Raw genomic sequence first — 25,478 nt, forward strand, 5'->3', positions numbered from 1 at the left:
GAAATGACCTGGCTAGCCGGCACCTGCTAAGAGTTGCTGAGAGCAGGCGCCGGAAAGCCAGCTAAACTCCCTGTCAGATCGTTGATCTGACAGAGTGCTACGCACACTGCCAGATCAACGATCTGATCTAATACTGAGATGTCCCACCCTGGGACAATGGTAGAAAGTAAAAAAAAAAAAAATAGAATGTATAAAAAAATAAATAAAAAAATCCCCAAATAATAAAAAAAAAAAACATTTCCCAGTAAATCCATTTATTTATGTAAATTAAAAAAAACAATAAAAGTACACATATTTGGTATCGCCGCGTCCGTAACGACCCGCTCTATAAAACTATCCCACTAGTTAACCCCTTCAGTGAACACCGCAAAAAAAATAAATAAAAAACAAGGCAAAAAACATTGCTTTATTATCATACAGGCGAACAAAAAGTGGAATAACACGCGATCAAAACGACGGATATAAATAACCATGGTACCGCTGAAAGCGTCATCTTGTCCCGCAAAAAAAAGCCGCCACACAGCATCATCAGCAGAAAAATAAAAAAGTTCTAGCTCTCAGAATAAAGCGATGCAAAAACAATTATTTTTTTATATAAAATAGTTTTTATTGTGTAAGAGCGCCAAAACATAAAAAAATTATATAAATGAGGTATCGCTGTAATCGTACTGACCTGAAGAATAAAGCTGCTTTATCCATTTTACCACACGTGGAACGGTATAAACACCCCCCCTAAAAGGATTTCAGGAATTGCTGGTTTTTGTTCATTCCGCCTCCCAAAATTCGGAATAAAAAGCGATAAAAAAATGTCATTTGCCCAAAAATGGTACCAATAAAAACGTCAACTCGTCCCGCAAAAAACAAGATCTCACATGACTCTGTGGACCAAAATATGGAAAAATTATAGCTCTCAAAATGTGGTGATGCAAAAAATATTTTTTGCAATAAAAAGCGTCTTTTAGTGTGTGACGGCTGCCAATCATAAAAATCCGCTAAAAAACCCGCTATAAATAGTAAATCAAACCCCCCTTCATCACCCCCTTAGTTAGGGAAAAATAATAAAATGTAAAAAAATGTATTTATTTCCATTTTCCCATTAGGGTTAGGCTTAGGGCTAGGGTTAGGGCTAGGGTTAGGGCTAGGGTTAGGGTTGGGGTTGGGGTTGGGGCTAGGGTTAGGGGTGTGTCCGGGTTAGGGTTTCAGTTATAATTGGGGAGTTTCCACTGTTCAGGCACATCAGGGGCTCTCCAAACGCGACATGGCGTCCGATCTCAATTCCAGCCAATTCTGCTTTGAAAAAGTAAAACAGTGCTCCTTCCCTTCCGAGTTCTCCTGTGCGCCCAAACAGTGGTTCCCCCCAACATATGGGGTATCAGCGTTCTCAGGACAAGTTGGACAACAACTTTTGGGGTCCAATTTGTCCTGTTACCCTTGGGAAAATAAAAACGTGGGGGCTAAAATATCATTTTCGTGGAAAAAAAATATTTTTTATTTTCACGGCTCTGCGTTATAAACTGTAGTGAAACACTTGTTGGTTCAAAGCTCTCACAACACATCTAGATAAGTTCCTTGGGGGGTCTAGTTTCCAATATGGGGTCACTTGGAACCTACTGTTTAGGTACATCAGGGGCTCTGCAAATGCAACATGACACCTGCAGACCATTCCATCTATGTCTGCATTTCAAACGGTGCTCCTTCCCTTCCGAGCTCTGCCATGCACTCAAACGGTGGTCCCCCCCCCACACCCCCCACATATGGGGTATCAGCGTACTCAGGACAAATTGGACAATAACATTTGTGGTCCAATTTCTCCTGTTACCCTTGGGAAAAAAAATTGCGAGCTAAAACATCAATTTGTGAAAAGAAAAAATGATTTTTTAATTTTCACAATGCTACATTCTAAACTTTAGTGAAACAATTGGGGGTTAAAAGTGCTCACCACACATCTAGATAAGTTCCTTAGGGGGTCTTCTTTCCAAAATGGGGTCACTTGTGGGCGGTTTCCACTGTTAAGGCACGTCAGGGGCTCTCCAAATCTGACATGGCGTCCGATCTCAATTCCAGCCAATTTTGCATTGAAAAGTCAAATGGCACTCCTTCCCTTCCGAGCTCTGCCATGTGCTCAAACAGTGGTTTATCCCCATATATGAAGTATCAGCGTACTCTGGACAACTTGCACAACAACTTTTGGGGTCCAATTTATCCTGTTACCCTTGGGAAAATAAAAAATTTGGGGCACAAAGATCATTTTTTTGTGAAAATTAATATGAATTTTTTTTTACGGCTCTACATTATAAACTTCTGTGAAGCACTTGGAGGTTCAAAGTGCTCACCACACATCTAGATTAGTTCCTTAGGGGGTCTACGTTCCAAAATGGTGTCACTTGTGGGGGTTTCCACTGTTTAGGCACGTCAGGGGCTCTCCAATCGTGACATGGGCTCCGATCTCAATTCCAGCAAATCTTGCATTGAAAAGTCAAATGGCGCTCCTTCCCTTCCGAGCTCTGCCATGTGCCCAAACAGTGGTTTACCCCCACATATGGGGTATCGGCGTACTTAGGACAAATTGTACAACGACTTTTGTGGTCCAATTTCACCTGTTACCCTTGGTAAAATGAAACAAATTGAGGTAAAAATATTGTGAAAAAAAAAAGTTAAATGTTCAATTTTTTTAAACATTCAAAAAATTCCTGTGAAGCACCTGAAGGGTTAATAAACTTTTTGAATGTGGTTTTTAGTACCTTGAGGGGTGCAGTTTTTAGAATGGTGTCACTTTTGGGCATTTTCTGTCATATAGACCCCTCAAAGTCACTTCAAGTGTGAGGTGGTCCGTAAAAAAAATGGTTTTGCAAATTTTGTTGCAAAAATGAGAAATCGCTGGTCAACTTTTAACCCTTATAACTCCCTAACAAAAAAAAATTATGTTTCCAAAATTGTGCTGATGTAAAGCAGACATGTGGGAAATGTTGTTTATTAACTATATTATGTGATATAACTCTCTAATTTAAGGGCATAAAAACTAAGAGTTTGAAAATTGCTAAATTTTCATAATTTGCGACAAATTTTTGTTTTTTTCACAAATAAATGCAAGTCATATCGAAGAAGTTTTACCACTATCATGAAGTACAATATATCACGAGAAAACAATCTCAGAATCACCAGGATCCGTTGAAGCGTTTCAGAGTTATGACCTCATAAAGTGATCAGAATTGTAAAAATTGGCCCTGTCACTTAGGTGAAAACAGGCTTTGGGGTGAAGGGGTTAAAATGTCCCAATGTTTTCCTCTTGGAAGATTCCCAGCTCAGAATACAAATTTATCAAGGCATTAAACAGATGTCTCCGAAAAATTAATTTCTCATAGCTAAATTTATGCATTGCTGGTCATGTGGCATACATAGCAGTACAGAACATAGTGCAAATTCAATCGAATCAAACATATATTTATACCAATCAGTGAATAAGTAAAACATAGAGGCCATTACTCACCTGCCCTGTCATCCAAAAGAATCTCCTCTTTACACCCCTCATCAACCCTCACATATTTTTCTATAGTATTAATATGGGTCAGAGCTTCACCCTGAAACAAATATTGTACAAGTCACAGACAGATGGAGAAGTCACATCTATGATCAACTCTAATCCTGCCATCTCTGTTGTGAATTCTGTGGCTGAATTCACTCCTGTGGTCACAAGTGGTACTGCAGCTTCTGAGCTTCCTCCCTCAGGTGTTCTGGTGAGCTCGTTGGCTGCTTTGTTATTTAACTCCGCCTGATTCTGTCTTCCTTGCTCCTAGTCAATGTTCCAGTGTTGGATCTGAGCTTCTGGATCTTTCCTGTGGCCTGCTGCTCTGCTTAGATAAGTGCTGCTTTGTTTTTGTTGCTACTTTTTCTGTCCAGCTTGTCCATTCGTTTTGCTGGTAGCTCTGAGACGCAAAGGGTGTACCGCCGTGCCGTTAGTTCGGCACGGTGGGTCTTTTTGCCCCCTTTGCGTGGTTTTTTGCTTTAGGGTTTTTTGTAGACTGCAAAGTTCTCTTTGCTATCCTTGCTCTATCTAGAATATCGGGCCTCACTTTGCTGAATCTATTTCATCCCTACGTTTGTCTTTTCATCTTGCTAACAGTCATTATATGTGGGGGGCTGCCTTTTCCTTTGGGGTATTTCTCTGAGGCAAGCCAGGCTTAATTTTCTATCTTCAGGCTAGTCAGTTTCTCAGGTTGTGCCGAGTTGCCTAGGTAGTGTCAGGCGCAATCCACAGCCACCTTTAGTTGTGTTTAGGATAGGTTCAGGTTTGCAGTCTACAGAGATTCCACGTCTCAGAGCTCGTTCTATTGTTTTTGGGTTATTGTCAGATCACTGTATGTGCTCTGATTGCTGGCACACTGTGTCACTGGATTGCCTGCATAACAGTACTAGGAGCCTTCCTAATGATTCTCAATAGAGGGAAAAAAGAAGTTCTGACATCATTTTTTTTTTTCTCTCAGCTCTGTGTTCAGTTTTTTTTTTTTTTTTTCCCCTAGACATTTGGGTGTTTCAGGACACAGGTGTGGACATGGATATTCAGGGTCTGTGCTCTTCAATGGATAATCTCGTTACAAATGTACAAAGGATTCAAGATACTATTGATCAGAAATCTATGTTAGAACCAAGAATTCCTATTCCTGATTTGTTTTTTGGTGATAGAACGAAGTTTCTTAATTTCAAAAATAATTGTAAGCTATTTCTGGCCTTGAAACCTCATTCTTCTGGTAATCCTATTCAACAGGTTTTGATTATTATTTCTTTTTTGCGCGGCGACCCTCAGGACTGGGCATTTTCTCTTGCGCCAGGAGACCCTGCATTGAGTAATGTCAATGCGTTTTTCCTGGCGCTCGGATTGCTTTACGATGAGCCTAATTCAGTGGATCAGGCTGAGAAAAATTTGCTGGCTTTGTGCCAGGGTCAGGATGATATAGAAGTATATTGTCAGAAATTTAGGAAGTGGTCAGTACTCACTCTGTGGAATGAATCTGCGCTAGCAGCTTTGTTCAGAAAGGGTCTCTCTGAGGCTCTTAAGGATGTCATGGTGGGTTTTCCTATGCCTGCTGGTTTGAATGAGTCTATGTCTTTGGCCATTCAGATCGGTCGACGCTTGCGCGAGCGTAAATCTGTGCACCATTTGGCGGTATTGTCTAAGATTAAACCTGAGCCTATGCAGTGCGATAGGACTATGACCAGAGTTGAACGGCAAGAACACAGACGTCTGAATGGTCTGTGTTTCTACTGTGGTGATTCCACTCATGCTATTTCTGATTGTCCTAAGCGCATTAAGCGGTTCGATAGGTCTGCCGTCATTGGTACTGTACAATCCAAATTCCTTCTGTCCATTACCTTAAGATGCTCTTTGTCATCGTATTCTGTCATGGCGTTTGTGGATTCAGGCGCTGCCCTGAATCTGATGGATTTGGATTATGCTAAACGTTGTGGGTTTTTCTTGGAGCCTTTGCGGTGTCCTATTCCGTTGAGAGGAATTGATGCTACACCTTTAGCCAAGAATAAACCTCAGTACTGGACCCAGCTGACCATGTGCATGGCTCCTGCACATCAGGAAGTTATTCGCTTTCTGGTGCTACATAATTTGCATGATGTGGTCGTGTTGGGGTTGCCATGGCTGCAAACCCATAATCCTGTATTGGATTGGAACTCTATGTCGGTATCCAGCTAGGGTTGTCAGGGGGTACATGGTGATGTTCCATTTTTGTCTATTTCGTCATCCACTCCTTCTGAGGTCCCAGAGTTCTTGTCTGATTATCAGGATGTATTTGAAGAGCCCAAGTCCGATGCCCTACCTCCGCATAGGGATTGTGATTGTGCTATCAATTTGATTCCTGGTAGTAAATTCCCTAAAGGTCGATTATTTAATTTATCCGTGCCTGAACACGCCGCTATGCGCAGTTATGTGAAGGAATCCCTGGAGAAGGGACATATTCGCCCATCGTCATCACCACTGGGAGCAGGGTTCTTTTTTGTAGCCAAGAAGGATGGTTCGCTGAGACCGTGTATTGATTACCGCCTCCTTAATAAGATCACTGTTAAATTTCAGTATCCCTTGCCATTGTTATCTGACTTGTTTGCTCGGATTAAGGGGGCTAGTTGGTTCACTAAGATAGATCTTCGTGGTGCGTATAATCTGGTGAGAATCAGGCAAGGAGATGAATGGAAAACTGCATTTAATACGCCCGAGGGTCATTTTGAGTATCTAGTGATGCCGTTCGGACTTGCCAATGCTCCATCTGTGTTTCAGTCTTTTATGCATGACATCTTCCGTGAGTATCTGGATAAATTCCTGATTGTTTACTTGGATGACATTTTGATCTTCTCAGATGATTGGGACTCTCATGTGAAGCAGGTCAGAATGGTTTTCCAGGTCCTGCGTGCTAATTCTTTGTTTGTGAAGGGATCAAAGTGTCTCTTCGGTGTGCAGAAAGTTTCATTTTTGGGGTTCATCTTTTCCCCTTCTACTATCGAGATGGATCCGGTTAAGGTCCAAGCCATCCAGGATTGGACTCAGCCGATATCTCTGAAAAGTCTGCAAAAATTCCTGGGCTTTGCTAATTTTTATCGTCGCTTCATTTGTAATTTTTCTAGCATTGCCAAACCATTGACCGATTTGACCAAGAAGGGTGCTGATTTGGTTAATTGGTCTTCTGCTGCTGTGGAAGCTTTTCAGGAGTTGAAGCATCGTTTTTGTTCTGCCCCTGTGTTGTGTCAACCAGATGTTTCTCTTCCGTTCCAGGTCGAGGTTGATGCTTCTGAGATTGGAGCAGGGGCGGTTTTGTCACAGAGAGGTTCTGGTTGCTCAGTGTTGAAACCATGTGCTTTCTTTTCCAGGAAGTTTTCGGCTGCTGAACGTAATTATGATGTGGGCAACCGAGACTTGCTGGCCATGAAGTGGGCATTCGAGGAATGGCGTCATTGGCTTGAAGGAGCTAAGCATCGCGTGGTGGTATTGACTGATCATAAGAACCTTATTTATCTCGAGTCTGCCAAGCGCTTGAATCCTAGACAGGCCCGTTGGTCGTTATTTTTTGCCCGCTTCGATTTTGTGATTTCGTACCTTCCGGGCTCTAAAAATGTGAAGGCGGATGCTCTGTCTAGGAGTTTTGTGCCCGACTCTCCGGGTTCATCTGAGCCGGCGAGTATCCTCAAGGAAGGAGTCATTGTGTCTGCCATCTCCCCTGATTTGCGGCGAGTGTTGCAAAAATTTCAGGCGAATAAACCTGATCGTTGTCCGGCGGAGAAACTGTTCGTCCCTGATAGGTGGACTAGTAAAGTTATCTCGGAACTTCATTGTTCGGTGTTGGCTGGTCATCCTGGAATCTTTGGTACCAGAAAGTTAGTGGCTAGATCCTTCTGGTGGCCATCTCTGTCACGGGATGTACGTACTTTTGTGCAGTCCTGTGGGATTTGTGCTAGGGCTAAGCCCTGCTGTTCACGTGCCAGTGGGTTGCTTTTGCCCTTGCCGGTCCCAAAGAGGCCTTGGACACATATTTCGATGGATTTCATTTCTGACCTTCCCGTTTCTCAAAAGATGTCAGTCATTTGGGTGGTCTGTGATCGCTTTTCTAAAATGGTCCATTTGGTGCCCTTGGTTAAATTGCCTTCCTCCTCTGATTTGGTGCCTTTGTTCTTCCAGCATGTGGTTCGTTTGCATGGCATTCCTGAGAATATTGTTTCTGACAGAGGTTCCCAGTTTGTTTCAAGGTTTTGGCGAGCCTTTTGTGGTAGGATGGGCATTGACCTATCTTTTTCCTCGGCTTTCCATCCTCAGACTAATGGCCAGACCGAACGAACCAATCAGACCTTGGAAACATATCTGAGATGTTTTGTTTCTGCAGACCAGGATGATTGGGTGTCCTTTTTGCCGTTGGCTGAGTTCGCCCTTAATAATCGGGCCAGCTCGGCTACCTTGGTCTCTCCATTTTTCTGCAATTCTGGGTTCCATCCTCGTTTCTCTTCAGGACAGGTTGAGTCTTCGGACTGTCCTGGTGTGGATTCTGTGGTGGAAAGGTTGCAGCAGATCTGGACTCAGGTAGTGGACAATTTGACCTTGTCCCAGGAGAAGGCTCAACTTTTCGCTAATCGCAGACGCCGTGTGGGTCACCGACTTCGTGTTGGGGATCTGGTTTGGTTATCTTCTCGTCATATTCCTATGAAGGTTTCCTCTCCTAAATTTAAACCTCGTTTTATTGGTCCGTATAGGATTTCTGAGATTCTCAATCCTGTGTCTTTTCGTCTGACCCTCCCAGACTCCTTTTCCATACATAATGTATTCCATAGGTCGTTGTTGCGGAGATACGTGGTACCTATGGTTCCTTCTGTTGAGCCTCCTGCCCCGGTTTTGGTGGAGGGGGAATTGGAGTATATTGTGGAGAAAATTTTGGATTCTCGTGTTTCTAGACGGAAACTCCAGTATCTGGTTAAATGGAAGGGTTATGCTCAGGAAGATAATTCCTGGGTTTTTGCCTCTGATGTCCATGCTCCAGATCTTGTTCGTGCCTTTCATGTGGCTCATCCTGGTCGGCCTGGGGGCTCTGGTGAGGGTTCGGTGACCCCTCCTCAAGGGGGGGGTACTGTTGTGAATTCTGTGGCTGAATTCACTCCTGTGGTCACAAGTGGTACTGCAGCTTCTGAGCTTCCTCCCTCAGGTGTTCTGGTGAGCTCGTTGGCTGCTTTGTTATTTAACTCCGCCTGATTCTGTCTTCCTTGCTCCTAGTCAATGTTCCAGTGTTGGATCTGAGCTTCTGGATCTTTCCTGTGGCCTGCTGCTCTGCTTAGATAAGTGCTGCTTTGTTTTTGTTGCTACTTTTTCTGTCCAGCTTGTCCATTCGTTTTGCTGGTAGCTCTGAGACGCAAAGGGTGTACCGCCGTGCCGTTAGTTCGGCACGGTGGGTCTTTTTGCCCCCTTTGCGTGGTTTTTTGCTTTAGGGTTTTTTGTAGACTGCAAAGTTCTCTTTGCTATCCTCGCTCTATCTAGAATATCGGGCCTCACTTTGCTGAATCTATTTCATCCCTACGTTTGTCTTTTCATCTTGCTAACAGTCATTATATTAAGCCAGGCTTAATTTTCTATCTTCAGGCTAGTCAGTTTCTCAGGTTGTGCCGAGTTGCCTAGGTAGTGTCAGGCGCCATCCACAGCCACCTTTAGTTGTGTTTAGGATAGGTTCAGGTTTGCAGTCTACAGAGATTCCACGTCTCAGAGCTCGTTCTATTGTTTTTGGGTTATTGTCAGATCACTGTATGTGCTCTGATTGCTGGCACACTGTGTCACTGGATTGCCTGCATAACACATCTCCACCGTTCTCATTATCCAAGTATAAAACATATAATACTGGTGGCTAAAACAAGACTGAACACAAGAAGTTCACCACCATCTACACATCATAGGCGAAATCTCATGAAACCTTCTCTCCATCTACCTGATCATCCTGAGGAGCATTGGGATCTTCTTGTTTACAGTCCTGTGGAAGAAGAGGACGGGGACATCTCTTTGGTGTTGTCATGTTACTGGCTAGAAGTGGAGGAAACAGACAGAACTAAATACAACGGTCTATAATTATCTGTTTGTAAAGAAATAATTCAGTCCCTGTATATTACCTGGTGACCTGAGGAGCTGGGGAACTTCCATCATGATGTTCTTGTACAGATCTTTGTGTCCTTCTAAATACTCCCACTCCTCCATGGAGAAGTAGATGGTGATGTCCTGACACCTTATAGGAACCTGACACATACAATGATACGGTCATCCCCCAATCCCTTCATAGCATTACTGTATAATGTCCCAGCATTCCCAGCAGTGTCACCTCTCCAGTCAGCAGCTCAATCATCTTATAGGTGAGTTCTAGGATCTTCTGATCATTGATGTCCTCATGTATCAAGGGGTGAGGTGGAGGCCCCGTGATTGGGCTCAGGTGTCTTCCCCATCCCTCAGACACAGGGTCCTGACAGCCCTCACTAGAGGTCTTCTTCACTACTGCGTAATTCTAGTTATGGAGAGACACATTAATAAATCTCACTACAGACATTTCCAGAGTCCTCACCTCTCCAGTTCTGTCCATCTATTATTCCCATAGATAAGAATGATGTAATGTGACGTCATCATAATCTCTCACCTCTCCAGTAAGCTCGAAGATGATCTCTAGGGTGAGGTGTAATATCCTCTCCGCCATCTTGTCATTGTTCCTCTCCATCCTTGATGGGTCAGTCAGGAAAATTCTCTTATATAGCAGATCTCCACTGAGAGGATCCGATATTGTAGAGACCAGAATGGGAAGAAGATGAGCTGATATAACATCATAAAGAATCCTGTGTAATAACACAATTACTAGAAACTTTATATTCAATCACTGGCAGCAGAAATGATGCTGACATGTATAGCACGCAGGTCCAAAAGTTACCCTGAGACCCACAGCAATTTAGTTATGCCCTGTTCACATAAAAAAGTAAGAAATGTGCTACTCTGGGCCAGTTTGGAGCAAAATTCGGTCATTTAAATTAATGGATTTGATACAAAAAAAAATTTGGGCAGCATATAGGTGACATCTGTGTGATACTCATTTTTTACAGACTGCTTGCTGGGAATTGCTTGGGAAACTACTGGGATTTTATGTGACCCCCTAACACAAAGTAGCAAGTATTTGTGAAGTATAAAAGAAATGATACATTTTTTTTATTACTATTTTAACAATATAAATTTAACAATTGTGACATGCATTTGTATTTAGCCCCTTGTAGTATGATACTGCTAAATAAAATCCTGAGTGACCAATTGCCTCCAGAAGTCATAGAATTAGTAAATTGAGTCCACCTGTGTTTAGTTTCTACTCAGTATAACTACAATTGTTCTGTGAAGGCCTCAGAGGTCTGTGTGAGAACATCGGGGATCAAAAAGTATCATGAAAACCAAGGGACACACCAGACAGCTAGAGATAAAGTTGAATAAAAGTAAAGTAGGGTTAGGTTATAAAAAAAAAAAGCCCAAGCTCTGAACATCTCACACATCATGGTTAAATCCATCATCCAAAACTGGAAGGAGTATGACACAACTACAAACCTACCAAGTAGTGATGAGCGAACGTGCGCGGACAATGTATTATTTGAGCATGCTCGAGTGTTATCCACGTATCTTGGGCTTGCTTGGAAAAAATGTTGGAGTCCCTGCGGCTGCATGTTTTGTGGCTGTTAGGCAATCACCGCATATGTTTCAGCTGTCTAACAGCCGCAAAGCATGCAGTCGCAGGGACTTGAACACATTATCTGAGCACGTCCAAGATATTCGAATAACAACAGAGAATGCACGTTATCCGAGCATGTTCGCTCGTGACTACTACCAAGACATGGCTGTCCACCTAAACTGATATACATCCCAAGCAAGGAGAACACTAATGAGAGAAGCAGCTAAGAGGCCCATGGTCACTCTGGAGGAACTGCAGAGATCCACAGCTCATGAGGGAGAATCTGTCCACAATACAACTATTAGGGATCGCCCACACGAGTGTATAAAACGGCCGACAGCTATGGGACAATGAATATAAGAAATAAACTTGGCACTCAATTTTTTGAAGAAGGATAAAGTTGTTTATTTCACATCCTGACAAACAGATCAATTGCTGAACGTTTTCGGTCCAACGTGGACCTTCCTCAGAGCAATATAGTTTATCTCGGATGTATATAGTTAGCCAATTTTTCCTTCAAATAGCATAAGCGGTAGTTGATAAATCGCTGTAGTGCAATAAAGTGGCTGTTTACTGTGATAATGATTTTTGCCGCTACTGGATGCGGTCTAGGTGTACTGTGCACGGTATAGCTGCGGCGCTACTGCCGTCCTATGTCGCTGTGGGGAGCGCGCTATGTGTGCAAGATACACTGTGCACGTTACTGCTGCAGCGCTATTAGCGCCCTATGTCGCTGGGGGGAGCGGGCATCCAGTTGCGGCAAAAATCATTATCACAGTAAACAGCCACTTTATTGCACTACAGCGATATATCAACTACCACTTATGCTATTTGAAGGACAAATTGGCTAACTATATACATCCGAGATAAACTATATTGCTCTGAGGAAGGTCCACATTGGACCGAAAACGTTCAGCAATTGATCTGTTTGTCAGGATGTGAAATAAACAACTTTATCCTTCTTCAAAAAATTGAGTGCCAAGTTTGGTTGGAGACCCTACTTGAGCACCAGCATCCACCATCTATAGAGTGCCGTGTACTCTACATTGACTTGCTATGGGACAATGCACATCTGCAATTTTTTTTCTTATAACGATTTGGCATAAGAAAACAATCGCAGCATGCTGCAAGTTCATCTGATAACCGAATCACGCGCACCCATACAGGTCTATGGGTGAATTTGAAACATTGGACTGCGCTTGAATGTCAGTCTGATTACCAGAAACACAGACAATGGAGAAGATGAAGTGAAGTTTGATTCAAGTGACATTAGCACAATCAGTCCGATTCTCTCGCATGAGAGAATTGATGGCTGTTTGACCCCGGCCTTACTCAAATACACAACAAATCTGGCAATTATCAAAAAGTGACAAGAAAAAAGCCATTTTTAAATGCAAGAATATAATAAGTTCCATTTTAATTTTGCAAAAAGCCATGTAGGGCACACAGCCAAAAAGAGGAAGAAGGTTTCCAGGGCAAATGAACAAAAAGCAGAACGTATTGGGCTAAATGCAAAATGCTATGTGTGGTGGAAAACTAACAATGCACCTCATCCTGAAAACACCATCCCCACCATCAAACTCAGCATCATGCTGTGGAGAGGCATTTCTTCAGCAGGGGCAGGTAAGCTGGACAGAGTTCATGGGAAAATGTATGGAGCTACATACAGGTCAATCCTGGAGGAAAACCTGTTATAGGCTGAGAAAGATTTGAGACTGGGGCGTATGGTTCTGGCTTACCATAACTAGAAAACCCCCCAAAAGGGTCATTTTTAATTATAGTAATATCCCCTGTCCATTGTATAGTGAATGACTTACGTTGATGGACCTCCAGCAATCCTGAGAGTGAAGCCTCTGGAAAAACAACCTGCAGCACTCTATACTGAATTGAGTGAAGATGAACAGGTTCAATCTCCTCATTCACTGTATATGCAACTGCCAGAGAAAGCAGAGCATAGAGCTGGTATAATTCCTGCAGTCCCATAGACAATGAATATTGCCCAAACCGGAGACTTACCCATCTACTGTCCCCCAGCTAGGAAGTGCCTAACCATACCATACCATGACCTATCAATACGGTTCCCACATACAGGGCCCTCAGAACATTATCTGTACTCTAAGAGGTATCACTGTGTTATCTGTAGTGTTACATAGGACTGCAGGTAACATCTACTACGTTATAGGTAGTGTTATATAGGACAGCAGGTAACATCCACTACATTATCTGTACTCACAGAGATATCACTGTGTTATCAGTGGTGTTACATAGGACTGCAGATGACATCTACTGCATTATCTGTAATCATACTTATTGTGCTTTTTGCGGTGTTACATAGGACTGCAGGTAACATACACTGCATTCATTGTCTGTAATCATAGTTATTGTATTATCTGTGGTATTACGTAGAAAGCACCCGAAGACACAAAATGGAACGGTCGCAGGCGTGCAGGACCTGAGGCACGTGATCACAGGAGCAGGGGTGGGGGCGGGGCCAGCAGCAGGGGCTCCCAGAGCAATCAGCGGAGCTCCAAGCGTACAACCGGGAGGTGACCGGCAGGGGAGCCTACAAGCATATAGTAACTGGGTACAAACGGGTGTCAGAAAACTGAGCAAGTAATACCAGAGCCGAGGGAACAACCGAAAAGGAAGTCAGAAATCAAGCCGAGGTTAGAGAATCAATTAATCCACAGACAGAATCTAAACGACAGGCAAGTGCGATGTGAGAGACAGGCCAGGACAAAACGGGATGAAGAATCACAAGGCAGGCACAAGGCACAAACACACAAGCATACAGGAGTCACTTAACTCAGTCAAGGGCAGAAGTATAACTGACAAGGAAGCAAGCCTCCTGCGGTTATAAAAAGTCCTCCCCTATCCAAAGGGAGGACCAGCAGCATTAACCCCCAAGGCTCCTGCTCAAATCCTACAATAGGATCATGACAGTACCTCCCTCTCAACGGGGGCCACTGGACCCCCAGGCCTCCCTGGATGTTTGCCATGGAATGCTCAAATCAGATGGTCAGCATGCACCAAGTGAGCAGGAACCCATGAGTGATCCTCCGGCGCATACCCTTTCCAATGCACCAGGTACTGCAAAGAGCGGCGCACCAGCCAAGAATCCACAATGTATCCAACCTCATATTCCCTGTGACCCTCCACCAATACCGCCAACCCAGAATCTTCCTTAACTGAAACTAATGGTTTTAAACAGAGATTTATGGAACACATTAGATAAGTTAAATGAGGCTGGAAGACGCAATCTATAGGTTACCGGGTTGACTATTTCCACAAACTCCCTCGACTTGGTCTTCTCCCGGCTTTGCTCAGTGGATGATTTCACAAACTCCCCTCTCCCGCTCTCTGACCACAACCTTCTTTTATTCTCTATCAAGAACTGCCATCTCGCTCAGGTCACCCCCATTTTCCACACTTATAGAAACATACCGGCCATTTACAGAAACTTATGAAGAACTTGCAGTCCTCATTGGCCCCAATCTCCTTCATCTCATGTCATGATTCTGCTCTGAAACATTAATATGAAACCCTGCAAAGTGACCTGGATGAAGCTGCACCTCCTATACATAGAACAACTCGGCACAGACAGTGCCAACCGTGGCACACGCTGCAAACACGTTTCCTGCAGCAGTGCTCCAGGTGCGTCGAACGTCTGTGGAGAAAATCTAATCTACCCGAAGATTTCATCCATTATAAGCTCATGCTAAAAACATACAACACTGCCCTTCACCTCTCCAAACAAACCTATTTCAACACCCTCATCACCTCGCTGTCCAATAACTCTAAACGTCTCTTTGACACTTTCCAGTCCTTAATCAACCCAAGAGTGCAGGCCCCAACCATGGATCTCCGCGCTGACAATCTGGCCAATTAATTCAAAGAAAAAATTGACCACATTTGACAGGAAATTATCTCCCAATCCCTTCATACCATGCACTGTCCTCCCTCCCCCACTGCATCTAGTTCACTCTCTGACTTTGAACCAGTTACAGAAGAAATAATCAGGCTCCTTGCATCTTCTCGCCCAACCACTTGCACCAGTGACCCCATTCCGTCACATCTCCTCCAGTCCCTTTTCCCGGCTGTCACCTCTCACCTAACAAAAATATTCAACCTTTCTCTCACTTCCGGTATTTTTCGCGCCTTATTTAAGCATGCCATCATACATCCATTACTTCAAAAACCATCCCTCGATCAAAACTGTGCCGTTAATTATAGACCTGTCTCTAATCTTCCCTTCATCTCTAAACTCCTCGAAAGCCGTGTCCACTCCGTCTTACCCGCTATCTCTCAGATAACTTTCTTCTTGACCCTCTTCAATCTGGTTTCCGCTCTTTACACTCTACTGAAACTGCCCTCACTAAAGTCTCTAATGACCTACTAACAGCTAAATCTAATGGTCACTACTCCATGCTAATTCTCTTGGATCTCTCCACAGCATTCGACACTGTGGATCATCAGCTCCTCCTCACTATGCTCCGCTCCATCGGCCTCAAGGACACCATTCTCTCCTGGTTCTCCTCCTATCTCTCTGACGGATCCTTCACTGTATCTTTTGCTGGTTCCTCCTCCTCTCACCTTCCCCTTACTGTAGGGGTTCCTCAAGGATCAGTCCTAGGCCCCCTCCTCTTCTCTTTGTATACCGCCCCTATTGAACAAAATCAGTAGATTTGGTTTCCAGTACCATCTCTATGCTGACGTCACCCAATTATACACTTCTCCTGATATCACGCCAACCTTTTTAGAAAATACCAGTGATTGTCTTACCGCTGTCTCCAACATAATGTCCTCCCTCTATCTGAAACTGAACCTGTCAAAAACTGAACTCCTCGTGTTTCCTCCCTCTGCTAACCTACCTTTGCCTGACATTGCCATCTCCGTGTGCGGTTCCACCATTACTCCAAAGCAACATGCCCGCTGCCTTGGGGGTCATACTTGATTCCGAGTTTTCATTCACCCCCCACATCCGATCACTGGCTTGCTCGTCTTATCTGCATCTCAAAAACATTTCTAGAATTCGCCCTTTTCTTACTTTCGACTCTGCAAAAACTCTTACTGCTTCACTTATTCATTCTCGTCTGGACTATTGTAACTAATCGGCCTCCCTCTTGTCAAACTCTCCCCGCTCCAATCTGTCCTGAATGCTGCTGCCAGGATCATATTCCTCGCCAACCGTTACACCGATGCCTCTACCTTGTGCCAGTCATTACAATGGCTACCCAGCCACTCCAGAATCCAGTACAAAACTACTACCCTCATCCACAAAGCTCTCCATGGCTCAGCACCACCCTACATCTCCTCTCTGGTCTCAGTCTACCACCTACCCGAGCCCTCCGCTCCGCTAATGACCTCAGGTTAGTATCCTCAATAATAAGAACCTCCCACTCCCGTCTCCAAGACTTTACACGTTGTGCGCCGATTCTTTGAAATGCACTACCCAGGTTCATATGATTAATTCCCAATCCCCACAGTTTTAAGCGTGCCCTAAAAACTCATTTGTTCAGATTGGCATGCCGCCTCAACGCATTAACCTAGCTATCCCTGTGTGGCCCATTCAAAAAACCATAATCGGGTTTCTCGCATCATGTTCTCATAGACGGTATACAGTTAATAGCCCTTTGTGTCTGTACTGCTACATACTAAGGCAGTGAACTGGTTCATGCAGCTTTACATGAACACCAGAGCCTTACACTATGGCTGGTCCGAATAACTAAAGCAATTGTTACCATCCACCTCTCGTGTCTCCCCTTTTCCTCATAGTTTGTAAGCTTGCGAGCAGGGCCCTCATTCCTCTTGGTATCTATTTTGAACTGTGATTTCTGTTATGCTGTAATGTCTATTGTCTGTACAAGTCCCCTCTATAACTTGTAAAGCGCTGCGGAATATGTTGGCGCTATATAAATAAAATTATTATTATTATTTATTATCTCGTACGGCCTGATGAACTTAGGACATAGTTTGGCCAATGGAACCTTCATGTTGATATTCCGTGTGGAAAGCGAAACCTTGTCCCCAAGCTGAAACATGTGACCCGGAGTTCTCTTTCTATCAGCGAAATACCTCCCTTGAGCCCTGGAAATATTACATTGTACCTCAGCCCACAGATCCCTTAAGCGCTGAACAGATCCCTCTGCCCCTGAATATCCGGATTCCAACCATGAGAATTCCCCAAAATTAGGATTAAAGCCATAATAGACAAGAAATGGGAACATACTAGTGAATTGACATACCCGGTTGTTGAAGGCAAATTCTGCCAAAGGTAAAGCGTCGTACCAGTCATCTTGCCTAACAGAGGTCAAACACCTAAGAATCTGTTCCAAGGATTGATTGGTGCGTTCTGACTGCCAATTACTTTCGGGGTGATATGCGGAAGAGAAAGACAAAGAAATGCCCAATTTCTAACAGAGTGCCCTCCAAAATTTAGCCACAAACTGCAAGCCTCTGTCAGACACAACATTCAGGTATACCCCATGTAAACGGACCACATGCTGAACAAACAATCTGGAAAAAGTCACAGCTGAGGGTAATGAGGCGAAAGGAACAAAATGGGCTTATTTAGAAAACCTGTCCACCACCACCCATATCACAGTATTACCCCTGGACGGAGGGAGATTGGTAATGAAGTCCATGGACAGGTGAGTGTCCATGGCCTCTCAGGAACCGGTAAGGGCACCAGTTTCCTAGCCGGCAGGCTATGAGAGCTTTTGGAACGTGCACAAATCCCACATGCAGGTATACATTTTTTAACATTAGATCCCAATGAGGCTCACCAGAAAACCCTTGCCACCGCCTCCTGTGTAGCTGCGATCCCAGGACAGGCATTCAACATAGACTCATGAAATTCCTGAATGAGCTTGGCCCAAAATTGGTCCGGGACAAACAATTTATCTCTTGGCTTAGAAGCCGGGGCCAAAGACTGAGCCCCCACAATCTCTCGTTCCAACTCTGACGAGATTCCCGCTACCACCACCCCACAGCGGCTTGGGGGACAACACAGGCTCAAAACTTTGGGACAAGGCAACAGCTTTAATGTTCTTAGAACCAGGGCGAAAAGTAATAGAAACTGAAACCGGGGAAAAAAAAAAGCGACCAACGAGATTGTCTAGGGGTCAATCTTTTCGCCGACTTAATATATGCCAAATTTTTATGATCTGTGATCACAGTAATCGGGTGTGCCACCTCTTCCAAAAAATGCCTCCATTCTTCGAATGCCAACTGGGCCGCAAGAAGTTCTTTATTGCCCACATCTTAATTTCTTGGAGAGAAAGGAACAGGGTTTGAGGTTAAAGTGGCAGGACCCTGGGACAACACTGTCCTAACCTCCACCTCAGAAACGTCCACCTCCACAATAAAAGGTTTGGACGAATCTGGTTGTACCAAAATCGGAGCGGACATGAAACATTTTTTCAGTGCCAAAAAAGACTCCTTGGAGGTCCATTACCAATCTTTTACATCCACCCCCTAGCAGGTAAGATCAGTAAGGGGTTTAACCACCTTCAAAAACCCCTTAATAAATTTACAATAATAGTTGGCGAATCCCAGAAAGTGCTGGAGCTCCATGAGGTCTCGGGGTTGAACCCAATCAGCGATCACATGCACCTTCCTGGGATCCATACGAAACCTCTCAAATTACACAATCAGACCCAAAAAAAGACCGTTCTTGTAAAAAAAAACGAACATTTCTCTAATTTAGCAAATAACTGGTTTTCTCCGAGTCTTTGCAGCATGGTACGTAGATGCTGCAAATGAGTCTGACTGTCCAGGGAACACACCAAAATATCATCCAAATAAATAATGACAAAACGTCCTATAAGGTCAGCAAATACCACATTAATGAAATTCTAAAAAATTACGTGAGCATTCTAAAGTCCAAACGGCATGACCAGATTTTCAAAGAGTCCCTCAGATGTGAGGAAGGCCGTTTTCCACTTGTTCCCTTCCCAAACCCTTATCAGATTATAGGCTTCCCGGAGATCAAGTTTGGAGAACCATTTAGCACCAGACAACTGATTACAAAGATCTGGGGTGAGGGGAAGAGGGTATGTGTTTTTCACGGTTATTTTATTAAGTTCTCAAAAGTCAAGGCAGGGACAAAGACCGCCATTTTTTTTTTTTAAATGAAAAAGAATCCGGCAGCCACTGGAGAGACGGAAGGACGTATATGCCCCTTGTGCAGGCTTTCTGCAATATACTCCTTCATGGCTAAACGATCAGGACCGGACAAGTTGAACAGACGGGCTTTAGGCAACTTAGCCCCAGGAACCAGCTCAATGGCACAATCAAAGGGTCTATGTGGCGGTAAAACATCAACCTCGCTTTCGGAGAACACGTCTTCGAAGTCCTTCATGTAACATAGTAACATAGTTAGTAAGGCCAAAAAAGACATTTGTCCATCCAGTTCAGCCTATATTCCATCATAATAAATCCCCAGATCTACGTCCTTCTACAGAACCTAATAATTGTATGATACAATATTGTTCTGCTCCAGGAAGACATCCAGGCCTCTCTTGAACCCCTCGACTGAGTTCGCCATCACCACCTCCTCAGGCAAGCAATTCCAGATTCTCACTGCCCTAACAGTAAAGAATCCTCTTCTATGTTGGTGGAAAAACCTTCTCTCCTCCAGATGCAAAGAATGCCCCCTTGTTCCCGTCACCTTCCTTGGTATAAACAGATCCTCAGCGAGATATTTGTATTGTCCCCTTATATACTTATACATGGTTATTAGATCGCACCTCAGTCGTCTTTTTTCTAGACTAAATAATCCTAATTTCGCTAATCTATCTGGGTATTGTAGTTCTCCCATCCCCTTTATTAATTTTGTTGCCCTCCTTTGTACTCTCTCTAGTTCCATTATATCCTTCCTGAGCACCGGTGCCCAAAACTGGACACAGTACTCCATGTGCGGTCTAACTAGGGATTTGTACAGAGGCAGTATAATGCTCTCATCATGTGTATCCAGACCTCTTTTAATGCACCCCATGATCCTGTTTGCCTTGGCAGCTGCTGCCTGGCACTGGCTGCTCCAGGTAAGTTTATCATTAACTAGGATCCCCAAGTCCTTCTCCCTGTCAGATTTACCCAGTGGTTTCCCGTTCAGTGTGTAATGGTGATATTGATTCCTTCTTCCCATGTGTATAACCTTACATTTATCATTGTTAAACCTCATCTGCCACCTTTCAGCCCAAGTTTCCAACTTATCCAGATCCATCTGTAGCAGAATACTATCTTCTCTTGTATTAACTGCTTTACATAGTTTTGTATCATCTGCAAATATCGATATTTTACTGTGTAAACCTTCTACCAGATCATTAATGAATATGTTGAAGAGAACAGGTCCCAATACCGACCCCTGCGGTACCCCACTGGTCACAGCGACCCAGTTAGAGACTATACCATTTATAACCACCCTCTGCTTTCTATCACTAAACCAGTTACTTGTTGTGAATTCTGTGGCAGAGTTCACTCCTGTGGTCACAAGTGGTACTTCGGCTGATTCTCTCTGGGAGCTTCCGTTTGTGGAGGAAAGTGGTACTGCGGCTTCTGAGTTTCCTCCCTCAGGTGATCTGGTGAGGTCGTTAGGTGCTTCTCTACTTAACTCCACCTAATGCTTTGATCCATGCTTCCTGTCAATGTTCCAGTGTTGGACTTGTTTTTCCCTGGATCATTCCTGTGGCCTGCTGCTCTGCATAGCTAAGTTCTTCTTGCTATTTGTTTGCTATTTTTTCTGTCCAGCTTGTCTATTTGTTTTGCTGGAAGCTCTGGGACGCAAAGGGTATACCTCCGTGCCGTTAGTTCGGTACGGAGGGTCTTTTTGCCCCCTTTGCATGGTTTTCTTTAGGGTTTTGTGTAGACCGCAAAGTTATCTTTCCTATCCTCGCTCTGTTAAGAAAGTCGGGCCTCACTTTGCTGAATCTATTTCATCCCTACGTTTGTCTTTTCATCTTAACTCACAGTCATTATATGTGGGGGGCTGCCTTTTCCTTTGGGGTATTTCTCTGAGGCAAGGTAGGCTTATTTTTCTATCTTCAGGCTAGTTAGTTTCTCAGGCTGTGCCGAGTTGCATAGGCAGAGTTAGGCGCAATCCACGGCTGCCTCTAGTGTTGTTTGGAGAGGATTAGGGATTGCGGTCTGCAGAGTTCCCACGTCTCAGAGCTCGTTCTATTATTTTGGGTTATTGTCAGATCACTGTATGTGCTCTGACCGCTATGTCCAGTGTGATACTGAATTGCCTATCATAACAGTTACTAATCCATTTACACACATTTTCCCCCAGACCAAGCATTCTCATTTTGTGTACCAACCTCTTGTGCGGCACAGTATCAAACGCTTTGGAAAAATCGAGATATACCACTTCCAATGACTCACCGTGGTCCAGCCTATAGCTTACCTCTTCATAAAAACTGATTAGATTGGTTTGACAGGAGCGATTTCTCATAAACCCATGCTGATATGGAGTTAAACAGTTATTCTCATTGAGATAATCCAGAATAACATCCCTCAGAAACCCTTCAAATATTTTACCAACAATAGAGGTTAGACTTACTGGCCTATAATTTCCAGGTTCACTTTTAGAGCCCTTTTTGAATATTGGCACCACATTTGCTATGCGCCAGTCCTGCGGAACAGACCCCGTCGCTATAGAGTCCCTAAAAATAAGAAATAATGGTTTATCTATTACATTACTTATTTCTCTTAGTACTCGTGGGTGTATGCCATCCGGACCCGGAGATTTATCTATTTTAATCTTATTTAGCTGGTTTCGCACCTCTTCTTGGGTTAGATTGGTGACCCTTAATATAGGGTTTTCATTGTTTCTTGGGATTTCACCTAGCATTTCATTTTCCACCGTGAATACCGTGGAGAAGAAGGTGTTTAATATGTTAGCTTTTTCCTCGTCATCTACAACCATTCTTTCCTCACTATTTTTTAAGGGGCCTACATTTTCAATTTTTATTTTTTTACTATTGATATAGTTGAACAGTTTGGGATTAGTTTTACTCTCCTTAGCAATTTGCTTCTCTGTTTCCTTTTTGGCAGCTTTAATTAGTTTTTTAGATAAAGTATTTTTCTCCCTATAGTTTTTTAGAGCTTCAATGGTGCCATCCTGCTTTAGTAGTGCAAACGCTTTCTTTTTACTGTTAATTGCCTGTCTTACTTCTTTGTTTAGCCACATTGGTTTTTTTCTATTTCTAGTCCTTTTATTCCCACAAGGTATAAACCGCTTACAGTGCCTATTTAGGATGTTCTTAAACATTTTCCATTTATTATGTGTATTCTTATTTCTGAGGATATTGTCCCAGTCTACCAGATTAAGGGCATCTCTAAGCTGGTCAAACTTTGCCTTCCTAAAGTTCAGTGTTTTTGTGGCTCCCTGACAAGTCCCCCTAGTGAAACACAGGTGAAACTGCACAATATTGTGGTCGCTATTTCCTAAATGCCCAACCACCTGCAGATTTGTTATTCTGTCAGGTCTATTAGATAGTATTAAGTCTAAAAGTGCTGCTCCTCTGGTTGGATTCTGCACCAATTGTGTAAGATAATTTTTCTTGGTTATTAGCAGAAACCTGTTGCCTTTATGGGTTTCACAGGTTTCTGTTTCCCAGTTAATATCCGGGTAGTTAAAGTCCCCCATAACCAGGACCTCATTATGGGTTGCAGCTTCATCTATCTGCTTTAGAAGTAGACTTTCCATGATTTCTGTTATATAGGTACTCCGCAATATCTTCCAGACCGACAGACGACACAGAGACAGACTTCAAGAGTTCAGATAGCAATTCAGATTCACAACCATGGTTCACACAATTAGGGCCCCATTGAACAATCTCCCCCATCACCCAATTGATGATACGGTTATGGCGCTGCAACTAGGGCGTTCCCAACACCAACCCAGCAGGAAAATTTCTCAAGGCAAAACAACTTATTTCTTCAACATGATCAATTTTGAAGGAAAAAAACCTCTGAGATGTAACAAATTCCTTCTTTAGTGAAGGGAGACGAGTCAATGGCCACCATTTTCACCGAAGTCTGGAGTCTAACTGTCCCTATCTTACATTGTGAAATCAAGTGAGGACTGACCAAGTTGATGGATGAATCGCAGTCCACAAAAGCTGTAGAAAAATAAGGACAACCGTCCACCAACAGTTCCACCAGTAGCAAAACTTTAGCAAATGAGGAGAGGTGTACCTGGGGGTCTGGATGGTGTCCTTGACCATCACCCAGACCTAGTCGTTTCCCACCGACTTGAATGGTAAAGGGCAGGATGGACAATCCCTCTCCCAGTGTCCCGACTCTCCACAACAGAAACAACTGTTTCTCACGATGATGTTTTCTCTCTTTCTCATTCAAAGCAATGGCGCCCACCTCCATAGCCTCAGAAGTAGCTATAGCATCGTCTCCACCGGGGAACAATGATGTTATCAGTTGCATAATTCCTCCTGCCCGCAACCTACACTCCATAGGAACTGCTTGGGTCATGGTATCATCCAGGGAATCAGGTGGAGGATGAAGTGCCAGGGCATCCTTCAGACAATCGGACAGGCTTCTACGGAACAAGCCCCGGAGGGCAGCGTTATCTCACGAAACATCCAGAACCCCAATGTCTGAATTCCGAGGAAAACCATTTGGCCGAGTGCTTCCCCTGACACACTCATCACCATATCCTCCACCAGACGCACTCTATCAGGCTCATCGTAAATGTGCCAAAGGGTCTCAAAAAATACATTCAGCAAAAGAAAACGCCCAGGCTTGCGGAGCCCCCTGAACAGAGACATGACATCACCGACCCTCTGACTTTCATCTCCAGAGGAGCGGGGTCTTAAAGAGAAGAAAAGCCGGAAGCCCTCTTTAAAGACTCAAATTTTTTTTTGTTACCGGAAAATGTATCAGGTAACTTAACCGGGGTTCAGGAGGGAACAGAGCGACTTCTCTAACCCCCACCCCCTGAATTCCTGAGGACAGAGCCCCCTGAACCGTGTCAGTCACCTGTTGTTGGGACTGGGCAGGGTTTGCTGCTCCATGTTTAGTTTCAGCAGCATCTGAGACAGGTGCTTCACATGCTCAGACAGAGTGCGCATGGGGTCCATACTGCACCCTAACCACAGAAGGTTACTGTTGCGGTCAGATATAATATCAGGGACCTCGTGACCGACCTGTCCAGGTCCGGACACGAGTCCCGTACAGCAGACGGGGATGGGTACACAGCACCCGCAGACACATAACGGAACGGTTGCCGGCATGTAGGACAGGCAGCACGTGATCGCAGGAGGAGGGGCCGGGGCCAGCACCCGGAGCTCCTGTAGTGATCAGCGGAGCTCCAAGCGTACAACCGGGAGGTGACCGGCAGGGGATCCAACAAGCGTATAGTAACCGGGTACAAACGGGTGTCAGGAAACTGAGCAGGTAATACCAGAGCTGATGGAACAACCGAAAGGGAAGTCAGAAACCAAGCTGGGGTCAGAGAACCAGATAATCCACAGACAGAACCTAAACGGCAGGCAAGTGCGACGTGGGGGACAGGCCGGGACAAAACGGGATGAAGAATCACAAGGCAGGCAGAAGGCACAAACACACAAGCGTACAGGGGTCACTTAGCTCAGCTGAGGGAAGAAGTATAACTGACAAAGCAAGCCTTCCGCGGCTCTAAAAGCACCCCCCTATCCAAAGGGAGGCCAGCAGCATTAACCACTGAGGCTCCTGCTCAAATCCTACAATAGAATCATGACAATAATGTGACAAAAGGGACATGTTAAATCACAGTGTGTCCATTAATTAGCATCACAGGTGTCTACAATCTTGGAATCAGTGAGTGGGCCTGTATAGGGCTACAGATACTTACGGTGATGTTTGGTGACATGGTGTGTATCATACTCAACATGGACCAGAGGAAGTGAAGGAAACAGTTGTCTCAGGAGATTAGAAAGAAAATTATAGACAAACATATTAACGGTAAAAGACCATCTCAAAGCAGCTTGATGTTCCTGTGACTAGTTACACATATTATTTAGAAATTTAAGATCCATGGGACTGTAGCCAACCTCACTGGACGTGGCTGCAGGAGAAAAAGTGATGACAAATCAAAGAGACGGATAATACAAACGGTAACAAAAGAGCTCAGAAAAACTTCCAAACAGATTAAAGGTGAACTTCAAGCTCAAGAAACATCAGTGTCAGATCGCACCATGCATCGTTATATGAGCCAAAGTGGACTTCATGGGGGACGACTAAGGAGGACACCATTGTTGAAAAAAAAAA

At 44.0% G+C, this 25,478-nt stretch overlaps 1 protein-coding gene across 1 annotated transcript in view; it reads right to left on the reverse strand.

Moving 5' to 3' along the window:
* LOC138666538 (zinc finger protein 850-like) overlaps positions 1-25,478 on the reverse strand; it is a 129,149-nt gene that overhangs the window by 16,060 nt on the left and 87,611 nt on the right. Inside the window, exons 17-21 of the mRNA XM_069754750.1 lie at positions 10,149-10,341; positions 9,840-10,019; positions 9,634-9,757; positions 9,456-9,547; positions 3,488-3,578 (exon numbers count right to left, since the gene is read on the reverse strand). Coding sequence (XP_069610851.1) covers positions 3,488-3,578; positions 9,456-9,547; positions 9,634-9,757; positions 9,840-10,019; positions 10,149-10,341 — 680 coding nt within the window. The remainder of the gene's footprint in view (positions 1-3,487; positions 3,579-9,455; positions 9,548-9,633; positions 9,758-9,839; positions 10,020-10,148; positions 10,342-25,478) is intronic.

Source organism: Ranitomeya imitator, chromosome 2 (assembly GCF_032444005.1).
Source record: "Ranitomeya imitator isolate aRanImi1 chromosome 2, aRanImi1.pri, whole genome shotgun sequence".
Classification (NCBI taxonomy): domain Eukaryota; kingdom Metazoa; phylum Chordata; class Amphibia; order Anura; family Dendrobatidae; genus Ranitomeya; species Ranitomeya imitator.